The sequence below is a fragment of the Anser anser genome, assembly GCF_964211835.1.
Source record: "Anser anser genome assembly, chromosome: 9".
Classification (NCBI taxonomy): Eukaryota; Metazoa; Chordata; class Aves; order Anseriformes; family Anatidae; genus Anser; species Anser anser.
The window spans coordinates 11,427,882-11,447,442 of NC_139729.1; the positions used below are offsets into that span (position 1 = coordinate 11,427,882).

General features: G+C 40.1%; 1 protein-coding gene across 3 annotated transcripts; it reads left to right on the forward strand.

Moving 5' to 3' along the window:
* Positions 1-19: 19 nt before the first annotated feature.
* Positions 20-19,196, forward strand: IWS1 (interacts with SUPT6H, CTD assembly factor 1). Of its 3 annotated transcripts, XM_083849395.1 has the most exons (15): positions 20-197; positions 642-757; positions 6,881-7,556; positions 8,129-8,321; positions 8,563-8,620; positions 8,960-9,060; positions 9,817-9,967; positions 11,440-11,522; positions 11,807-11,936; positions 12,801-12,918; positions 13,647-13,758; positions 13,950-14,006; positions 14,190-14,301; positions 14,911-15,069; positions 16,710-19,196. In XM_083849395.1, exons 1-14 carry the CDS (start codon positions 164-166, stop codon positions 15,037-15,039), a joined length of 2,070 nt encoding a protein of 689 aa, XP_083705521.1. In that variant the 5' UTR covers positions 20-163; the 3' UTR covers positions 15,040-15,069; positions 16,710-19,196. The 3 variants fall into 3 exon arrangements, with proteins under 3 accessions (XP_083705521.1, XP_083705520.1, XP_083705522.1); XM_083849394.1 differs by lacking the exon at positions 14,911-15,069 and having other exon boundaries at positions 22-197; XM_083849396.1 differs by lacking the exons at positions 20-197; positions 14,911-15,069 and adding an exon at positions 2,899-2,953 and having other exon boundaries at positions 673-757.
* The last annotated feature ends 365 nt before the right edge of the window (positions 19,197-19,561 follow it).

Consider the following 19,561-nt stretch of genomic DNA (forward strand, 5'->3'; position numbering starts at 1 on the left):
GGGCGGGCGCCGCTGGCGCACGCGCAGTCCCGGCCGCCGGCCGTTCGGAGGGGAGGCGCCATCTTGGGCCGGGCGAGCCGGGCGGCGGAGGCGCAGGTCGGTGAGCGGCGCCCCGGGGGCTGTGCCCCGCCGCCAGCCCCGAGGGCCGAGGCGGGAGCCCGCCATGGAGAGCGAGTACTACGGCGGGGAGCAGTCAGGTAGCGGCGCCGGGCCCCGGGAGGGCGGGCAGGCGGGGCCTCAGCGGCCGCGGGGAGCGCCCAGGCCCTGCCCCGCACCCTGCCCCGGGCCGCCTCCGCTCGGCGCCCGTCAGCGGCCGCGGCCGGGCCCCGCCGGGCTGGGACGGGACGGGGCTGGGGCCGGGGCTGGCCCGCAGGGCGCTCTCGGGACCCCGAGGGCATGTGGAGCCGCTGCGGCCGTGCCGTGAGGGCTCTGCGGGGTCCTCCCGTTCTGGGGCTCCGCGGGGCGCTTGGTTCTGCTCCCGGCCGTCCTTCCCAGGGGCTCACCGCCGGCCCGCCGCGCTGCTGGGAGTTAGCCGGCTTCCCGGTCATCCATCGCGGCTGTCAGGGCGCTTCTCAGTGCTGCGAGACGTCACCGAGTTTCACTTATTTATTTATTTATTTATTTATTTCCATTTGGAGTAGATGATGGTGGAGCTACTCCGGTGCAAGACGAGAGAGATTCAGGATCTGATGTTGAAGATGAAGGAAATGAGCAGCATTCTGGATCTGAGAACGGAAGTGTAGGGCACCACTCAGAGGTACCGTGGGAACTTTGTCTAGATAAGGATGCTCTCTCATAAACTGATGTTCAATTTAGAGACATATCACTCTTTTAACTGAGACTTTTAAATTTATTGAGTTGTTCTTAAGTGTTCTGTCTGGCAAAACTTTTCTTCCCGAAAGGGTTGTGTCACATAATCTCCTGACCAAGAAGCAGGCTAGTATCTCTTTATTTCAGTCCTAAATTGTTATAATAGCATTCCCTGTTTAGTACTAAAAAAAAAAAGTGTAATATTGCTGTATTTGATTGCAAAAAGATAAATTTTTTGGGTGTGAAACTGTAAGCAACGGATTTTGAGGAATTCGGAACTTTGCTTTAAAATCTGCAAGGCAATGTAAAACCATGCATTATGGAGCATACGTTTCATTACCAAAGAATAAATGCTTTTTTGTGTTTAATCTTTCTTTTTGGATGTGAGAGTTACCGCTGAAGACACTTTTGTCCTATATTTTTTACTTTGTCATTCACAAAGGAGTGGGTCTCTATGTGGAAAGCCAGGTTGCTAAATGGCATTTGTCTTCCCTCTGACAAAAGCTTTTTTTTTGAGAATCCTACCCTATGAAAAGGGTGGTGGTGTTTGATCTGGGGTTGTGTTTGGAGGGGAGACACTTAACTTGTGGTTTGATTAGCGTAGTTGGAAAGAGATTCTGATAAAAAATGAAGGTTCTGTGTCTAGGACAATTCTGGGGTTAACAGTAATTTTAAGGATTTTTTTGTCTTGAGATAGAATTATATCAGGTCTTTATAGGGCCTTCTAGGAAGGAATAATTTTGGCTTTGAAATCCTGTCTTCTGTCAGCAAAGTTCTGTTATGGAAAGCTTTGTGATGCTCTTCAAAATTGAAATCAAAGACATTATACTCTGTTTTGCGAGTTCTGTTGCATGTTGTATAAAAATCAGGGTTGACTTTGAATGGGTTTTCAGTGGTTGTCCACTTTAAAATCCGCTTAAAATGCGTGATACAATCTAACATAGAATCATAAAGGTTGAAAAATACCTCCAAGATCATCTGGTCTAACCATCCTCTACCTCACCTCTGTTGTGGTATAACTTGCAATCCTTTTTCTTTTTTCTTTACTGAATTTGTAGTTTCATCAGAGTTAGAAAGTAAATGAATGTGTTTTTAAAGAGTATAAAAGGGAAGTTCTTCGCACTTAGTTGAATTTGAGTGTAAAGCAGATTCGGATTTTTTTAAGCTTTGGTACTTATTTACAGTGGAAGAAATTGAGTTGTTGTCAGGCAGTATTCGCTGTTGTCATAACCAGGATTTCAGTGGGGGAAAACGTATGGTTTTGTGTGTGACAGAAATAACTGTCTTTGGTAAGGATTAAGTGCTTCTGTTTTAGTGGAAGGAAATTCTGATCAGAGCATGGAGAGTCATGTTGCTGCTACAGTTATGTTAAGCTTTTTCTTCAGTTTATGAAAACTTGGTCAGTTGTTCTTACTCTTCTGTACTCCTTTTGTTTTAAATTTTGCTTACTGTGGTCAAGTAATTGGAAATCTGGCCTAAAGAACAGAGTCAACTATTATTTACATCTCTGGCATGACTTTTTCCAGTTTAAATAATCAAAAATACTAGGACCTGTTATCATTGCTTACGGATCCTCTTCATGTACCTCCACTATTGTAAGGGCTTTGTTCTGCGATGGCTGTTGAATCTTCCTCTGTAGATAAAATAATACAGAAAGTACATTTAAAAAACACAAACAAAAAAAGAAGGATTTTTAAGATTCTAACCAAATCGAATCAAGTGCTAAGGCTTGAAGGTTCACGTTCACTATCAGACGCAAAGTTTTAAGTACTTTCTTTTGTTACGAACTTTTACGTTCCTAGTAAATTGATGTTTTCCGTACATCAAGTTCAAAGTGCAACTCAACTGATAATGTGGAGCTGCTGCCTGTGAAAGGAGAGTAGCTTTCAGTAACTTATCATTTATCTTAAATTTTCTCATCCTCTTATTTCCTTCATCTTTAGGAATATGTGGGAGGAATGACACTCAAAGGTAATAATACCTTTGAGACAGCCCAATCAGTTAAGTCTATTTAATTACTATTTCGTCTCTAATTTAGAACACAAATGTAAAGAACTGAAGTTTTAAACTTTCCAACTTTTTTTTCAGGTTCTTAACTTTAAAGAAAAGGGGAATCCTGAGGAATTACTTATGTAGGTCTCAGGTATGTGGGTTTTTCTTTTCCACAATTCTTTTCTGGCTTTCCTTCCCCCAGTCCCACTTTATCTATAAATGTTCTCCTTGATGTCCTTACTGATTCTGTTTCAGACAAATAGAATTAGATAACACATAGTTTTAGTACAGTAATGAATATTAAATCACATTTACAGTGTTTGTACGAGTCAGGCTCATACGGAAATCTTTAATGGCTTAGATCTTACACTGTAACCAAGTTGCTGCTGTCTTCTTGATTTAAGTTATGGTTTGACTGTGACTGTTAAGAAACACACAAATATCTTACATTTCTGAAAACAGAAGCTTCCTGATCTGCCTGTGAAGGTTATGTATACCTTAGTTTAACACATGTCATTCATAAGACTGTAGTGGATGGGTCAATTCTGTTGAACTTATTAAACTACCCCAATAGTACATCTTAAAAGTGGCTGCATGTTGATCCAATAAACTACTTGCTGACTGAAGCTTTTATATGGAAGGATAACACTGTAAATTTGATTTTTATGTATTCCTTACTTTATACTGTACTAAAGCCTCATGTTATAGAATTCTTTCAGTTAAAAAAATTAAGGACATCTCAATTAAGAAGTTTATAGATAAAGAGGAGGAAGAAAAGAAAGCAAAGGAATTAGAGAAAAATGTGGTAGCAATTACCTGAGACCTACTTGTTTTTGAGGATGTCTAAACTTCTAATTAAGTAATTGGAAAAATAAAAATAGAAAACTCCAAAATTACGTAATTGATTTCTTTGAACACTCCTTTTTAGAGACAAATTAGTTTAAAAGAAAAGTGGGGAGGGGAGGTAGGGGAGAGACGCAGGCGGACTGTCCTGCAGAGTTTAGTCATCTCATTGTGAAGTTGCACTTACTTACATGAAATACATTCCAAAACATTCACAGATGCATTAATTTATTCAGAAGACCTTGCACCAACAAATGGCTGTGGACAGGGCCTGTTTGTTTTGCCTGGGTTCTGAGCGAGTCAGGTGTGTCTCCGCTCCGCTTTAGAAGCTGCTCAGTTGTGTTGATGTAGTGCTGAGTCCGAGGTAGCACGTGTCATCCCACTACAGGGCTGGCTGTCTTGGCTCGTCCAACTGTGTGCTTTTGCGTTAGCTCGGGTTGTGCTTTACAGGTTCAGGACTAGAGTAGATGGTATCTGTCTGTCCAACCTGTGCAGGGACACCTCTGTTACCTGCTTTTTCCTGAGTTCTCTCCTAAGTGGTTCTACTGTAGGTGATGGTATCTCAGTGGAGTTGAGAAGCTGTAATTACTATCGTGATTCTGTGGTGCAAAACACCGTATGATCGTGGTGTGAGCTAATTAGGATGCGTGGATGCTTCCCCTCCCCAGATAGCTTCCTTCTGAAGAGTGACTGTCAGTTTGCATAACAGGTTAGAGGTTCAGTATGTTGTAAAGTACTTTAGTAATACTGCTATATAATTGGAATGATTTCTTACCAAGTATTTTGCATAGGAAGTTCTTTGTAGTTCAGCAGTATATTCTGAATAGGTGCATACGTAACCTGCAGCTATGCTTTCAGCCTTAGAAATGTTGAGTGGCTAAGAATCGTCATAGATTCAAGTTGTTTTTTTAATTCTGTTTACTTTTTTACTGAATACTTTCTAGTCTGGTAGATAGTAAACCTAACAGCTTAAACAGAAATATTTCTATTGATTTCTTTGGTTTTGTTTAGCAAAATCCTTTATTGCTGCTGATATAGTTATCAGTACCTACTCAGCATCAGCCATCTGAAATCAGGAAAAATCAGATAAAACCACCAAACATTAAATGGCACAGAAATAAGGGTTGAAGAACTTGCATTTTAGTAAACGTCAACTTAAGTGTAGACCTTTGCGTTTCTTCACCTCTCAGTGATCCAATCTGTAACGGTGTTGTAAAATCTGCATTTCTTCTTCCCTTTGCAGCTGTAGCTTTTTGTTTCTTCTTCGCTAATACTGTAAGAGAAAATACATCACAAATGCATGCCCTTAGTTTGTTGTTGGGAGATATTGGGTAGGAGAGGGCAGTCATTAATATTTTGATGAAGAGCACAAAATAAAATCCTATGAGAAACAGGGAGCAGTTTGGTTGTCTGGTGTTCCTCAGTTGTGCACTCTCAATTCTGTAACTTCTTCCTATTTAATGCTTTAAAATTCCAATTTCAGATTTCTAACTGAACTGTGTTTCCTCTCTGTAAGGAGAAATGAGAAATACCGAATGGTGCCACCAGCATGGTTCAGAAGGCTGACATCACTGTAGGGTCACGTACAAGCAGGAGACTGAAAAGTACTTGAGTTATCACAGCTGCTGTTCTATAGCTAGCGTTAGGTAACATGGAAGCAGTGAAGTGGTATTTGAAGTGTGTTTTAAAATTATGTAGTCCTGATTTTGTTCCAGTGTGTGGTAACTTTCTGTTAGTAACTTTGCAGTTATTTAGAAGTTGTCAGTTTGTCAGGTACTAGCCAAGGGAATAAATGCATAAGATCCAGAATCTTAAAAAGTGATGTTATTTATCAGTTAATATAATTCTGGAAGGAGTAATTCGTAAAAGCTATTATTTGTATTATTTAAAAATTCCTTCTTATTCATATGTAATAAAGATTAATAATACTGCTTGTCATACCTGTAGGATAGATACACCTGCATTGTTGTGTGTGGCTCTGAACGCGGGGGTGGAATGACCATAGAAAATAAAAAGTCTGTCCTTTCAAGGAGAAGAGATTGCTAACAAAAGAGACTTGGAAGCTCTAGGACATGTAGGTCTTAAACTATCTCGTAGGACAATAAACACTCAGTTTGCAAAGGTGCTAGTGAATAGAGTCCACAGCTGAGAAGACAGAATCACCCCTGAAAAAAGCTTCTCTGAGAAGTATTTAGGAAAGAGGTTCTTCTCAGTGTTCTTTTCAGTTGAAAACGGGATTATTGTGACAGTGACTGCTGTAGGCATGCTGAATTAAGGCATGAGAGTTCAAGAGAGTCCAATTTTGTTTTCTTAGGCAAATGCATTTTTTTTCCAAGTGGAACTTAGATCTTTTAGGAAAGATAAAACTGCATTCTGTCGTCAGTCAGGATAGGGACAGGTGGCTTGTTGAAGATTTTTCCATAAATGGAATGTTTGGCTCTGCTGTTACTGTGTAGAAGACAAAGGATTGTGTTTCACTAGTTTTCAGAATTTTGGTGTGTTTATACACACAGGTTATCTCGGGTATCCGTGTAGGCATGGGAGCTGTGAGCTTAAGGGAGAGAACCGTTGAACCTGTTCTTAGGTTTTTACCACTGAAACACAAAGCTTCTTAATAATACTCTTAAGGGTCCGACTAAAACTTTACTCCTGTTTTTTATAGGCCTTTGGTCTTGGCGTATTGTTAAGTAAGGAGAGGGTGCAAGCTCTCTTGAGCTTCACTCTGAAAGTAATGCATGCAATTTCAGTAAAATGTATTTCGTATGAAAATGTGTATTTGAGATCTTCAGAAATGACCAGTGTGGGAGGCTGTTTACTTGCCTTATTCTGTGGGATTTGGACTAAACCATTTTGAAGGCCCGACTTTTTAAAATGAAGTAATTAAGTATTTACACTTGAAGGACTGGACCCTTCTTGGGCCTCTTCACTTGAGATGTTGTTTTTTTTTTTGATTCTGTTTCTAAAATAGAATTGAGTAGCAGGATGGATGGTGTTCTGTTGATCTCTTAATATTTTTCTTGATCTGTAGTATATGATAGCGAGTCCTTTGACTCAAATTGTCTAATTTCTGTATACATTTCATATATATAAAAAAAAGTATTTCAGTCTGCAGTACCTTGGGCAATCACGTGGGAGGAAGGACAAGCAAAAACTCAAAACACTTATTGTTTTCTTTTTTTAATCTTTTTTATATAGATTTTTGCTTACTTGCCTAAAATTACTTTTCTTTTTTCAGAATGAACACAGTGATGGAGAAGAGGATGGGCAAACGGGAGAGCCTCATATGACAGACTCTGAAAATGAAGATGTACCGAGGCAAAAAGACAGTGACTCAGATAATGAGGAGCCTCCAAATCACAATGTAAGTGATTCAGACAATGAAGCAGATCGTGGAGGGAAAGACAGTGACTCTGATGCTGAGGACCGTCCAAATCAGCATTTAAGTGACTCTGAAAATGAAGATGCCTTAAATCATCAAGTGAGTGACTCTGAAAACGGAGAACCTCACAGGGATCACAGTAGTGATTTTGAAAATGAGGAAACACAGAAGCAGCCGGCCAGCGACTCGGAGAGCGAGGAGGTCCGCAAGCAGCCGGCCAGCGACTCGGAGAGCGAGGAGGTCCGCAAGCAGCCGGCCAGCGACTCGGAGAGTGAGTCTGCTTCCAGACACAAACAAGAAATAGAGTCTGATGACAGTGATGGGGAGGACAGGAAGGAGGAGGTGCAGAATGACTCTCATCATTCAGATAACGAACATGCGAGGGAAGGATTTCGGGGCTCTGACAGCGAAGAGGAAGGTCCTAACAGACGAAAAATCTCAGACAGCGATGAAGATGAGAAAGAGGAGGAGAAGACTGTGAAGAGGAAAACAGCTATCCTGTCTGACAGTGAGGATGACACTGAGAAAGCACGTAAGCAACTTTAGGATGAAAATAAAAATGTGATGTGACAAGTAGTAACGTTATAGTTAATTCCTTATTTTTATGTGAAGAAAGCATCTAAGATAAATATGAAACGTGGTTTTGCTTTTAAAGTACAACTGCTTTTGGAGAAGGTATTGTTCTAACTGCATTTCTATGTGAATACATATCTAATGTATCTAATATCTAATACATATCTAATTTCTATATGAATACATATCTAATGTTTTGGAGTAATAGGTAGGTTTAACGTGAGTAAAAAATATATATATATTCTGCAATAACATTGCTTTACACTGGCATCTGTTTTCATGTTGAGTATTTCCAGTGTACTTAACTTCTTTACTTTGCTGTTTTTTCTCTATATTTTCTAAGATATACTAGGGTAAGTTCTGAAAAAAAAAAAGTTCTTACTAGAGTAAGTTCTGAAATTACAAGTTTGTATGGATGGTGTACTGTATGTAGTTAGTTACCGACTGATTAAAACAGATTTTAGAATGGACATGATTTTTTAAAATGGCAGTTGTGTTTGGGCAGGCAGTAATGCTTCTTTCTGTTGGCAGCTGCAAAAAAAGTACGAATCCTTTCCGATGTTGAAGAATCAGATAGCGATGCTGCCTCAGAGAAATCTGATAAAAGGAAGAAAAATATGGTATCGGATAGTGAAGAAGAGGAAGAAAGAAAAGAGAATGCTGGGAAGAAAAAAGAAGAGAAAGATCTGTTTGGCAGTGACAGTGAATCTGGAAATGAACAAGAGTAAGTGCTTCTGGGAATATGAATTCCTTCAGGGCTGCAGGTAGTGATGCTGGTCATGGATGGGAAAATGGAGGAAAACCAACCGGAGAACGAATGTCTGCTTTTATTGGTAGTGCGAAGAGGAAGGGCATTGTGGCAGAATGGAAGGTGGATCTCCACTCAGTCATATTAGAAATTTCTCAGGAAATGCAGTTCTCACTACTGCAGTATAAATAGATAAGTGTTACTATTACCTTCACAGGAACCTGATTGCAGATATATTTGGAGAATCTGGTGATGAGGAAGAAGAGGAATTTACCGTAAGTGCTATTGGGGATATTTCTTATTCGGTTGCCAGATCGAATCTTCATGGGAAGCTATTGCCAGAATGTCTGTTGGGGTTTGCGTTCATGTTCAAGGATGTACTGTTTTTGGATGGAAGATTTTTATCTGCTGGACTCATTGAGGTAGACTGAGTTAAATAACCTTCACAACTCTACTACTGGGAGAGCCATTGGTGTGACAGTCATAGGTGAAATTAGGAATCCTTTGTTCCTCGTTCAGGTAAATCTGAAGAGGATTTAGAGTATAAGAGTCAGGCACCTGCATAGATGCTTGGTCTTAATCCCTGCACTGACTTGCGCTGCCTTTACCATCAGGGCTTTAACCAGGAAGACTTGGAAGAAGAGAAGGGTGATGCAGAGATGAAGGAGACAGCAGACGAGTCAGACTCTGATGATAACATCAAACGAGGGAAGCAGTAAGTCGATATGTTACATACTCCTTTGTTAATAGCAAATGCAATATTTGAGCAAAAAGGTTCATCCAAAACCTGGGTAGACTTCATGAAAGGCAAGGAAGGGGCTGTGTGTCTACAGAAAGCATGTTTTTATAGACCATGAATTTCTCTGCTTGTACAGTTCAGTCACTTGGCAATCTATAGCAGACTGCCTATGCTGCTGCTCCTGCTCCAGAGAAGAGTATTTTGTAGGTCATATCAAAACCTGAATGAAACAAACATCTAATCAAACAAACATCTAACCCTGCTCCTAGCGTCGGGCCATGCAAAGGAGCACTGGAGTCACAGTTTTGTTTCTCTGCTGGTGTAGGGGATAAGGTGTGGCAAGGCTTGACCCCAGCTTCTCTCCTCTTTCCTTCCTGTCTGATCCAGTAGAGTTAGAGGAATGTATTGCAGGTACAGGAAAGCTAAATCTTAGTTAGCTTCAGTGACAACTTTAGCACATTTTCAACCCTGAATGTGTGCATCTCCTTAGGCGTTTCAATAAGGTCTTTTACAGACTTCTGAGGGCATCTCAGAGCTGCTGAAGCCCTTTGCTAGTTTCCCAGTTAGCATATTGAGGAGATCTAATTATCTTACGGGGGCATTGAGACACAATGCTTGTAGAGTTCTTGGAGATTTTTGGGAAGGTTGTTAGAAAAATACAAAATATTTTCTACAAAGATGGTGAGATCAACCCTCTTCTGGCCATCAGCAAACTTTCTTCTTGCATTTCAGTATGGACTTCATGTCAGATTTTGACATGATGCTGCAACGAAAGAAGAGTATGAGTGGCAAGCGTAGACGAAACCGTGATGGTGGAACTTTTATTAGTGATGCAGATGATGTGGTCAGTGCTATGATTGTGAAGATGAATGAAGCTGCAGAGGTGAGTTTTCTAGGTTCCAAAGACAACAATTTCCCCTGTGCAGTCAGTAAAATAGAGGTATCTGGTACTCAGAAGTAGTAATCTGTATGCTACTGAAAGCTTCCAGTATCTAAACAACTGTTTAATGTCATTTTGCTAGTCTGAATTACTGATTTGTTTTAAAGATGATATTTAGTTAACTTGGTAAACTGATCAGCTGAGATCAACTGCCCTATAAAAAGGGATGAATACATGTTATATAAAATGTGCATATATCAAATACTGAGATAGGGACTATGGTTTGATTTCACTCTGCAATTAGTAGTATATACAGTACTTAATTGTTTGTTCCTGAGAAGAAACCTTTTCTGAAGGGCTTGAATGACAATAACGTGGTAGATGATTGTAGAAAAATAGAATTATCCCTTGGCAGACTCTTTCAAGGAGTTGTGTTTAATTACCAGCGTCTTGCCTTTTGTTATTGCTGTACTATTTTTGGAGTAGCAGTCAATTTAACAACATGGTGAAACTCATTAAAAGCAATTGGGGGGCAATTTTAGAAAGAGGAATCTTTCTTAATGTGTTTGGGGAAGGAGGGCAGAGTAAGATAGTGATCTGGGAGACAACTGTGGTTTTCTTGGTCATCAACAAGATGGTGGTCAAATGTTTTAAATGAAGCAATGAAGTTTGGAATACTGGAGAGAGGAAAAGCTGAGCTCCGGTGCTGTGGTATCTGTAGTTGTTTAGCATGTGCCTATAAAGCTATTCTGGAGCAGAAGGGCATTAAAAGAATCTCCTCTCTCACAATTAAAAAAAACATCGTGTAGAAAGAGCCTTCAGTGAGTTAAGCACCTGGAAAGGTACAAACACAGCAGGAGACAAATCTGTTGATTGTAGTGGGTCTCTCTGATATTTAATCCCACATTTTGAATAGATAGTGAGATAATGGACTTGGGTGATTGTCACATCATTTTGAAACTGAGACGGCGTTTGTTCTAGCACTTCATGCACGTCTGCATGCTTTAATGTTAATTCCACCATGCGTCCCTCTAAACCACCAGGTTTTACAGTTAGGTTCTTAGGTGAAGTGAATGCACGTATTTTCACTTGTTACTGTTATGGCTAGTTAGTTGTTGTAGTTTGGGTGAGATTTGCTATGAGCGTTTCTAGGATAGCTACACATAGCTAGCATGGAGGACCCTGCAGAATTCCAGTTTATTGCAATAAACGTAAATCGTGAAGTAGAAACACAAGTCATTCTTTCCAGGAAAATGTTGATTAAGGTGGGGATTTCTTTTTTTGAAGAGAAACTATTGTATAAAATGTATTTTGGAACTGTAGGAAGATAGAGCCAGGTTGTAAAGTTAGTGTGGTCCTGCTAAAGGTGAATTCTCCAGTAACTTACTACTGACCTTTTTCCTGTAAATACTGCAGGGGATGGGAGTTGCTGATTTCTTCTTTTGATTGACTTGCAATTCTTCAACTCTCTACAGGAGGATCGACAGCTGAATACACAAAAGAAACCCGCACTAAAGAAATTAACTTTGCTACCGACTGTAGTTATGCATCTTAAAAAGTGAGTCATTCTTCCAGATGATTATCATCTTTGGGAATATTGGGAACGTGGTAGATTTCATAGGGTGACATTACAGTTGTATTGAGTATGCAGTGAAACACTTTTCTTAATACCAGGTAAATGCTGGAGCTAGGTGACGTCAAAAAAATGAAAAACGATCCCTAATTTTACCTGTTAAATTAACAAACTCAAACATACTGTTGTGTTTCAAGGACCATTGCATCTTAAGATCTAGATGTATTACTATATGATGTCGTGGCTTATCTATACATTAAACTTTCTAGGCAAGACCTCAAAGAAACTTTCATCGATAGTGGTGTAATGTCTGCCATCAAAGAATGGCTCTCTCCTCTTCCAGACCGAAGTCTGCCAGCACTGAAGATAAGAGAGGAGCTTCTGAAAATCCTGCAAGAGGTTTGAAACTGACTTCTAACTGTATTTGATTGGTAGCTTCAGGTTTTTATGGTCATGCTTTATGGAGATGTGTGGTGATAACTACTGATGGTGCATGCAGTGAAATGCAGGAGGAAGCAAACAGCAAGTTACATACGTTTGGTTTAAACTTCACATCACTTTTAATGAGTATTCCTTATGTTGTAGATATGCCGTCTATCTGAGCAAAATTTGACTAGGGAATTTCGGACACGTAATTGTTACAAAACTTTTGCTTGTGTTCACAATAAAACAAATAGCTCTGCTGGCAGTAGGCCAGGAGATGTTTCTGTCTCACGTGAACCATACGTGTGAAGTTCCCTATCCTCTATCAGGGAGGTACCTGCTATGGCTTTTCTAGATTCTGGATGAATCTAAATGGCTTAGTGACTTACCTTCCCTCATTCTCTGTGGCTGATATATTGTGATTGTTCACTTAAGTAGCCTTTGCTGCGTTTGTAAAATTAGCGTGGTATAGTCTTGATAGCAAAGCAGAAGTTAAATTTCTCTTGCAGCACGACTACTTGGCTCTATTGACTGAAGCTTTAGAAATTTGTTGTTGCATAAGAATTTGCACAAATTCTGACTGATTCAGGTTATACTTGAATACGTGGCTTTTGCCGTGTAAACTTTTATCCTTGTAAGATGAATGCTTAGAAGATTTTTTATGTTTGGGTGTTCAATACTTGAACCTTTAACTGATTCCTAGTGGAAAAGTGCAAACACATATTTTTTTTCCAAGATTATTGTGAAGATAGGTTTTGGTTTTTGCAAAGTTCAATGACACCATTAAAGTTCAGACATCATTTCTTGCTTTTTTTTCCTGACTTTTCCTTTGTCTTATAGCTGCCCAGCGTGAGCCAAGAGACTCTGAAGCACAGTGGCATTGGAAGAGCTGTGATGTACCTTTACAAACACCCCAAAGAATCAAGACCTAACAAAGATATGGCAGGGAAGCTAATCAGTATGTAAACCTTTTGTCTTCCTTCAGTTAGATTTCACTGGTAATTTAATTTCTGCATCAGTCTTTCTGTTGCATGTTGTTATTGTCTGTACTAGAACTAACTCTGCAATGTAGGAATCTCGTTAATCTCTGATAGTTTTGTTTGCAGAGCTCTTATTGAACACTGTTACATTAATGTCTGCATGCAGTTTTTCCTGTTATGCTCTAAAACCAGATAATAGCTTTTATGTTGCCCAAATTCTCTCTTGGCTAGTTCTGAAGACCTCATCTACCTGTTACCAAAGGAGGAAGGTGCTCCATTTATTCCATGGAGGAGAGGTCTTAAATGACCATCTAAAAATTTACTACTTAAACAGCTGTAGTCATGTGTAGTGTATTCCATCCTGAATGACTGCAAACTAATTACATAATTGTTCTGTTCTTCAGGAAGTATTTTTCGTATTTCTAAAATAACACTTACTGTGGCATCCAGGAGTTTCTGACACTTAAATATTTCTAGAGCTAAGAGAGATTCCAAAAAAGCAAGCAATAGCAAGAGACTTTATGGATGAAAGCTGTTTGTTATTGTCCACAAGGTTGGATTTCCCTGAAATATTAAGAGTTTAAAAATCATCTGTTTGGTTGAAGGGAAGTATAAGTGAACATTGAAAGCTGTGTTTAGTCATCAGAATGGTTTAGAGATAGAGAACTTGATATGCTCAGTGCTTATTAACCTATTTATTTACTAGATGAATGGTCTCGACCCATCTTTGGCCTTACCTCAAACTACAAAGGCATGACAAGAGAAGAGAGGGAACAGAGAGATCTGGAACAGATGCCTCAGCGAAGAAGATTGAGCAGGTAGGAATACCAGAGAGAAACATCAAATTTGCTTTCTTTCTAAGACTCCAACAAGAAAAGTTGTGTGTAAGTAACAAGGGAAATAAAAAAATAATGATTTCTGATCTCTTTCTTCTTTTACCGCACTTGTCTTTTAAAGTTGCTATCTTTCTCTGTGTGTGTATGCCTGTAAAATCTTATTTTTCTTGCAGCTCTGGTGGTCAGACTCCCCGCAGGGATCTGGAGAAAGTATTAACAGGAGAGGAAAAGTAGGTTGGATTTTTTTATATTACTGTTTTGACTAAAAAAAAGTATTTTAATAGTGCTAAAAATGTGCAGTTTGAGTTTTTTAAAATCAGTGGTTGTGCCCTGTTTCCAGAGGTAGAACACTATCTGTAGTGCTCCTTCTGTGTGAGATTTCTGTGTCTAAAAGCAACATTTCTCTTCTGCAGGGCTCTTCGACCTGGAGACCCCGGTTTCTGTGCCCGTGCGAGGGTGCCAATGCCTTCCAACAAGGACTACGTGGTCAGGCCAAAGTGGAACGTGGAGATGGAGTCCTCCAGGGTAAGCGCTGCAGTGCAGGGAATAGCGTAGCCTCTTTTAGTGACTCTGTACCTCAGCTGTCTAGGAATAAGCCTGGGAATCTGTCGCCTTATTGCTGTAGTTACTGTACAATACAACAGTTCTTCTTATGTGCCTCTTCTAATTTGAGTAGACAACAAGTTCTGCTATCAAATGGTCTGTGTTAAACCCATCAAATTCTTCTACTCAGGTATCATTGCTTCTCTTACCAGAAAGAGATTTTCATGCTGTCTGTTCTAGAGCTTTTCTTTAGGGGTAAGAATCTGATTATAGGCCTCTTAATTTTAGAACATTTTAAAATAAAGCAGCAGTTTAATTAGTATGTCACCAATATTTTTATCTTTCTTCCATTTTTTTTGTATCATGTTCGTTCTTAAGATGATTTTCCAGTTTGTGAAAACTTCAAAGTTTTAGCAAGCTTCAGTAGAGGCCTTTGCCTTGTTTTATTTGGTTCTTCTATCTACCTTGTATGACTTTAATCTAAAGGTTGGTGTATGTGGTAGAACACATGTAAATGGAAGAAGTAATAATTATTGTGATTTTTCTGCTGTTATCTTTCCTTCTTTGCATTAATTGAGGTATTATTTCTAGCCCGGGACTATTAAGAGAGGTATTAGTCGCTTGGAAAAACACAAGAGACGGTTTGCTGAACAGAAACGACTCAGCAAAGTGCATCGGGCCATCAAGTTCAGCATTGAAGGCAACAGGATGCCCCTGTAGCCATGACACTGCCTTCCCGAAGTTTGAGAGGTATCCCTCAAGGGAGGTGTGAACAGTGCATGTGCTTCAGCTGTTGGCAGTTTGCACATACAGGAAAGGAGTGTGTACACCCTAACTTAAACTTGGAAAACTCTCCTTGTACTCTCTGAAGTCTGTACCAAACCTAAATGGTAACTTGTGCAGGAAAACGTACATTGTAGCACAGAACATCTGCTATGATACCTGCCTCTGTGGGTTCAGGGTGTCCAAATGACAGGTATTAAGTGAAAATACCTGTGCTCAGAAATAGCTTTGCACCTGTAGTTTTGGGTGCTCAACACCAAGATGAGCAAGACTGAGCATTGTGAAACCTGTTCTCATTTAGGTTCTCCAGGTTTGCCTGACCTGACACAGGAATTCTTAGCTCTTAATGTAGGACTTCGTGGCACTGTGTACTAACACCTGTGCCTGTTTTACTGGTGCAAAACAAGGTACTTTTCATGCCTACTTTTCTAAGGTCACTGACTGATGTGAGAGTTCGGGGGTGTTTGACAGCAGGAGGAGAACAGGGCAGAATTCCCTGCTGTGAATGGGGACTGGAGGGAGATCAGTCATTGCCTGATCATCATGAACACGAACATCAGCATGAGAATTGTTTGGGCAATATCTTGTCTTGTTTCAGTTCTGTGAGCAGAGGTGTCACAAACTAACAGTGACAGAAGGCTAGCTTCATAATTATTTCTGTTAAAAAAAAAAAAATCTTTTGGAAATCAGTGAAATCCTAGATACAACTTCAGTGGATAGTTTTATGAATAAAGTTCATTTTAAATGAGGGTCAGGAACCCCACCTCAGAGATGGGATCAAGCTCTTCATAGATGGTTTTGTCAGGTATTAAGTAGTATATTCTGGATATCATTTTTTCCCAAACTTAAAAGGTTTGAAGTTGCCATCGCTGTTTCTGTTGTCTAGTTGAGGGAAATTCTTTTCTAGAAAGAAAAGGGATCAGAAGGTCCTTGTTGCTCTTCAGCGGCGTTTCTCTACAGAATTACTGTATTTTTGTAAAAAAGCTGGCTGTGTCATCTCAGTTTCTCAGCTGCAATTAAAATACAGAGATGAAATGGAGCAACTTTGTGGCAATGTGTATAGTCAGCTTTTCTCAGGCATTTCTTTTGCTTCCAACCTTACCTCCTTCTTTTCCAATAATTTCTTGCTTTTTAAGTACTAATCAGTGACTTTTAAAATAAATTGCAGTTTGGAATTGATATGTCAACTCAACCCACTTCAGTTACTGTGTAGCCATATCTAAAATCTTCCACCCACAGGAAGCTTGTATGTAGTGAAGTATGTTTCTGTCGTTAAACTCCAGCTGATACAGATATGAAACTATTCCAAACTGTATATTCAGCCAGTGTGTGAACAACTAACATGGTTATTAATCCTCATAATGGGAAAGCTTTCCCCCGTGATGTGTGTGTGACCACTTCTGTATATGTGATGCCTATATTGGGGGGATTATTTATCCGCTGGGGCGAGAATGTGTGCACCCCCTCCTCACGCCTCCTGGCCCCCACACCAGTGACCTCATCAGATCCTTCTTGCAGGTCCAGCCTTGCATGCATCGCTTTCTTGAACCTTTGGGACATCTGCTTTTTTTTTTTTTCAGTGATAATTATTAGTTTTATTTTTTAAGTTCCAGGGGACCTCTAAGAAAGGGGTGAGTCGACTGGACAAACAGATGCGGAAATTCACAGATATCAGGAAAAAAAGCAGATCGGCCCATGCAGTGAAAATCAGCATTGAGGGCAATAAGATGCCATTGTGACCCTTCATTGAATACCCCATGATCTCTGCTGTAAGACAATACACCCATAGACTCTTGGGAGACCTTTAAATTTTTTAACAACTTGGTTGTTTTTTTTTTTTTAGTGAATCTTTAAATTGTTGGTTCAGGTTCTGGTATAAGATGATGTCCAAGGACTGTGAATTTGGGGACTTCTTTCTCCTGATTGTATTTAAACTTGCTCTATTGTGTCCTTTGTACAGATCACATATTTGTTGTATTGCAATACTTTAGACAATAAAACATCTTCTGTTTTTTTTTGGGGGGGGCTGTCTATTAATTGCTCAAGACAGTGTACGCATGGAGTCCTGAGAAGACAGTGGATATCTGAAATTTCCCCCAAAAAAAGTGTACTTGACATGTGGAAAGGTTGATAATCATGAATTTTGTTTACCATTTTGCATTTCTTATTTGTTCAGTGATTTTTAATATAAGTCAGTGTATCTGTCTTTTGAGAGATGCATATTGGAATTGATAACAGAAATACTGATCATCTTCCGCTTGAAGGATTCCATTTTTCATGAATGCATGATGCAAAGTTCAAGAGAAGACCAGAAGGCTGACTGCAAAAAAATCCAGCTGCCTCCAGTTAAAATGGTTGGTGTAAGTAAGACAACAATATTCTACTTGTATTGATCCTTTGTGCTAACAGCAAAGCCTTCAACAGTGACTGCTACTGGAGAGCAACTGACTGCAGCTGGAGGGCTTTTCTGCGAGGCACCAGAGCATAGAGTATGTGTACAGTAAGCCATACTTTGGAGTCAAGGGTGTTGAGACCGCTGGGGAGGACTGCCAGATTGCTGGGCACTTCTCAGAGTGCTCAGCTCAGGACTCTGCCTGTGTGGAGCCTTGACTGCTGGTTTTGATGCTGCCGTGACTTCATTTAGTACAGTTGAAAGACGTTTACCTTTTTTTGTCCTGCTGTAATGTTTGGGTGGAACAAACATGTTGTTTGTAGCCTACTAAGGACTTTGCAAAAGGCTTATTTTATCAGTGGTAAGGAGAAGGCTCCTGTCTCTGCATTAGGTAGATAATGCTGCTATTTGTCCCTGATGCTGCAGAGCAAAACTGTGTACCTCTGCTCTGTACCATTGCCTCTGAAAGTCTTTTTGTCTGCTGAGCTTGCCTACAAGAAAAGGATGACTTCCTGCGTGGAGAACTGGCAGCTGGCATTTCAGTAAGAACGTTGCCTTTATTCCAGAGGAACGCAGCCTGTTGGCTTATGAAGACTAACGTTAATTCTGTGAGGTAGGGATCTTGGTGTGGAATGACATAAAAAGCACTTAGCATCCCCAGTGTCTGCTGGAACTGCTAGTGGAGAGAATGCAAGAATGTGGGTGCTTGCACTTGAAATATTTGACAGTGGGGGGGCTGTGATGCTAAAGTAAAGCTGTATGTTAGGACATGAACGTTGAGCACAAACTGAAGAATGCCTGCGCTGAAGCCTGCTAAAGGAATTCCAGTTGTAAGATTACTTCATCTGCTCTTAGCAGTTATACTTGTATGACTCAGTAACTTATCTCAGGTGTGTGTTTTTTGGTTTTAGTATGGTAAGTGTTCCAAGTTTGTTTTTTTTTAAATTAAGAATTTATTGAATGATGGGATTCTTTACTGCCATATTGGCAGGTGCAAACTAAGTGAAAATAAGTGCAGTATGGATCTGTTCCTGCCCAAGTTTCATTTGGTCCTGGTGACCTATGGATTAGGATAGCTTTTTACTTTGTTTTTTTCAGACTTTTTTTTTTTTTAGTTCTGGTACTGCAGTCTGGTACTGCACTCGGGGTCGGGGGGGAGTTGTGGGCTGTTTTAGCTTAAGCATTTCCTTGAAGTACAGACCCTGGTGGTCTTGGGTTGCCTCAATATGCAGTTTCTTGTCATCAAAATTAATCACAATAGTGCTATATCATATGTTCTGTAAGACAGACAAACAACAAGGGTTTGTTTATTACAGAGTGGGAATAATGGACTTGTATAAAGCTGTGAACAAAGCTGAAGAAGAGACCTAGTAATGTACATCTTTTTTTTTAATTAGAACTTAATAGTGAATTGCAAGAAAGGTCCCCAAATCAAAATGTCTTTGGACATAGGTCACAAAGACCATCTGTTAATTGCAGCAGAGAAAAGTGATTCTGTGTTTGGCAGCGTAGGTACGCAAAGCAGGTAACTAGTTGGGGGATCTTACTCTGGCCCACGGGTATTTTGTTCCATCTGCATCTTTGTCATTGCGCACTTGTTTGAAGCGTGTGGTGCTTCTAATGGTATGTGGAGAAATAGCCTCTTAGAGGAATGGCTAGGTGCACATAGTTAAAATGTTCTATCATAAAAGGAAGTTGTTTATATGTGTGGGTTGTTTTTTTTGATTTCTTTTTCTCTCCCCAGTCAAGCATGTTCACATTCTTTGTGTTTGAAGGGCTGGTTTTCAACACATACTGTGAGAGCTAAATAACATCACTGCGTAGGGGGTGAGGGAGTCTTTAGAATAATTTTTTTCCCTTAGAAAAAAGGTATGAAAAATGGACAGCTCTGTTTGTCTGCTGCTCCTGCAGCTCCATGTTCTGTGGTTCCACTTCTGTAGTACTCTGCCCAGAGCTGGATGGGTGAGGCACACACCCCATCTGCACACCTTTCCTCACCAGCTGCAGCAGTTCCTTCTTCCTCTCACCCCATTAAAGTAACAATTTTCTTTCAGAACTCTACCATGT

Bases quoted from the DNA above. Each gene is read 5' to 3' on its own strand.
- IWS1 (XM_083849394.1), top strand. From the start codon at position 164: ATGGAGAGCGAGTACTACGGCGGGGAGCAGTCAG. The intron at 198-641 runs GTAGCGGCGCCG...CATTTGGAGTAG, and splicing joins CTACGGCGGGGAGCAGTCAG to ATGATGGTGGAGCTACTCCG. The intron at 11,937-12,800 runs GTTTGAAACTGA...TTTGTCTTATAG, and splicing joins TTCTGAAAATCCTGCAAGAG to CTGCCCAGCGTGAGCCAAGA.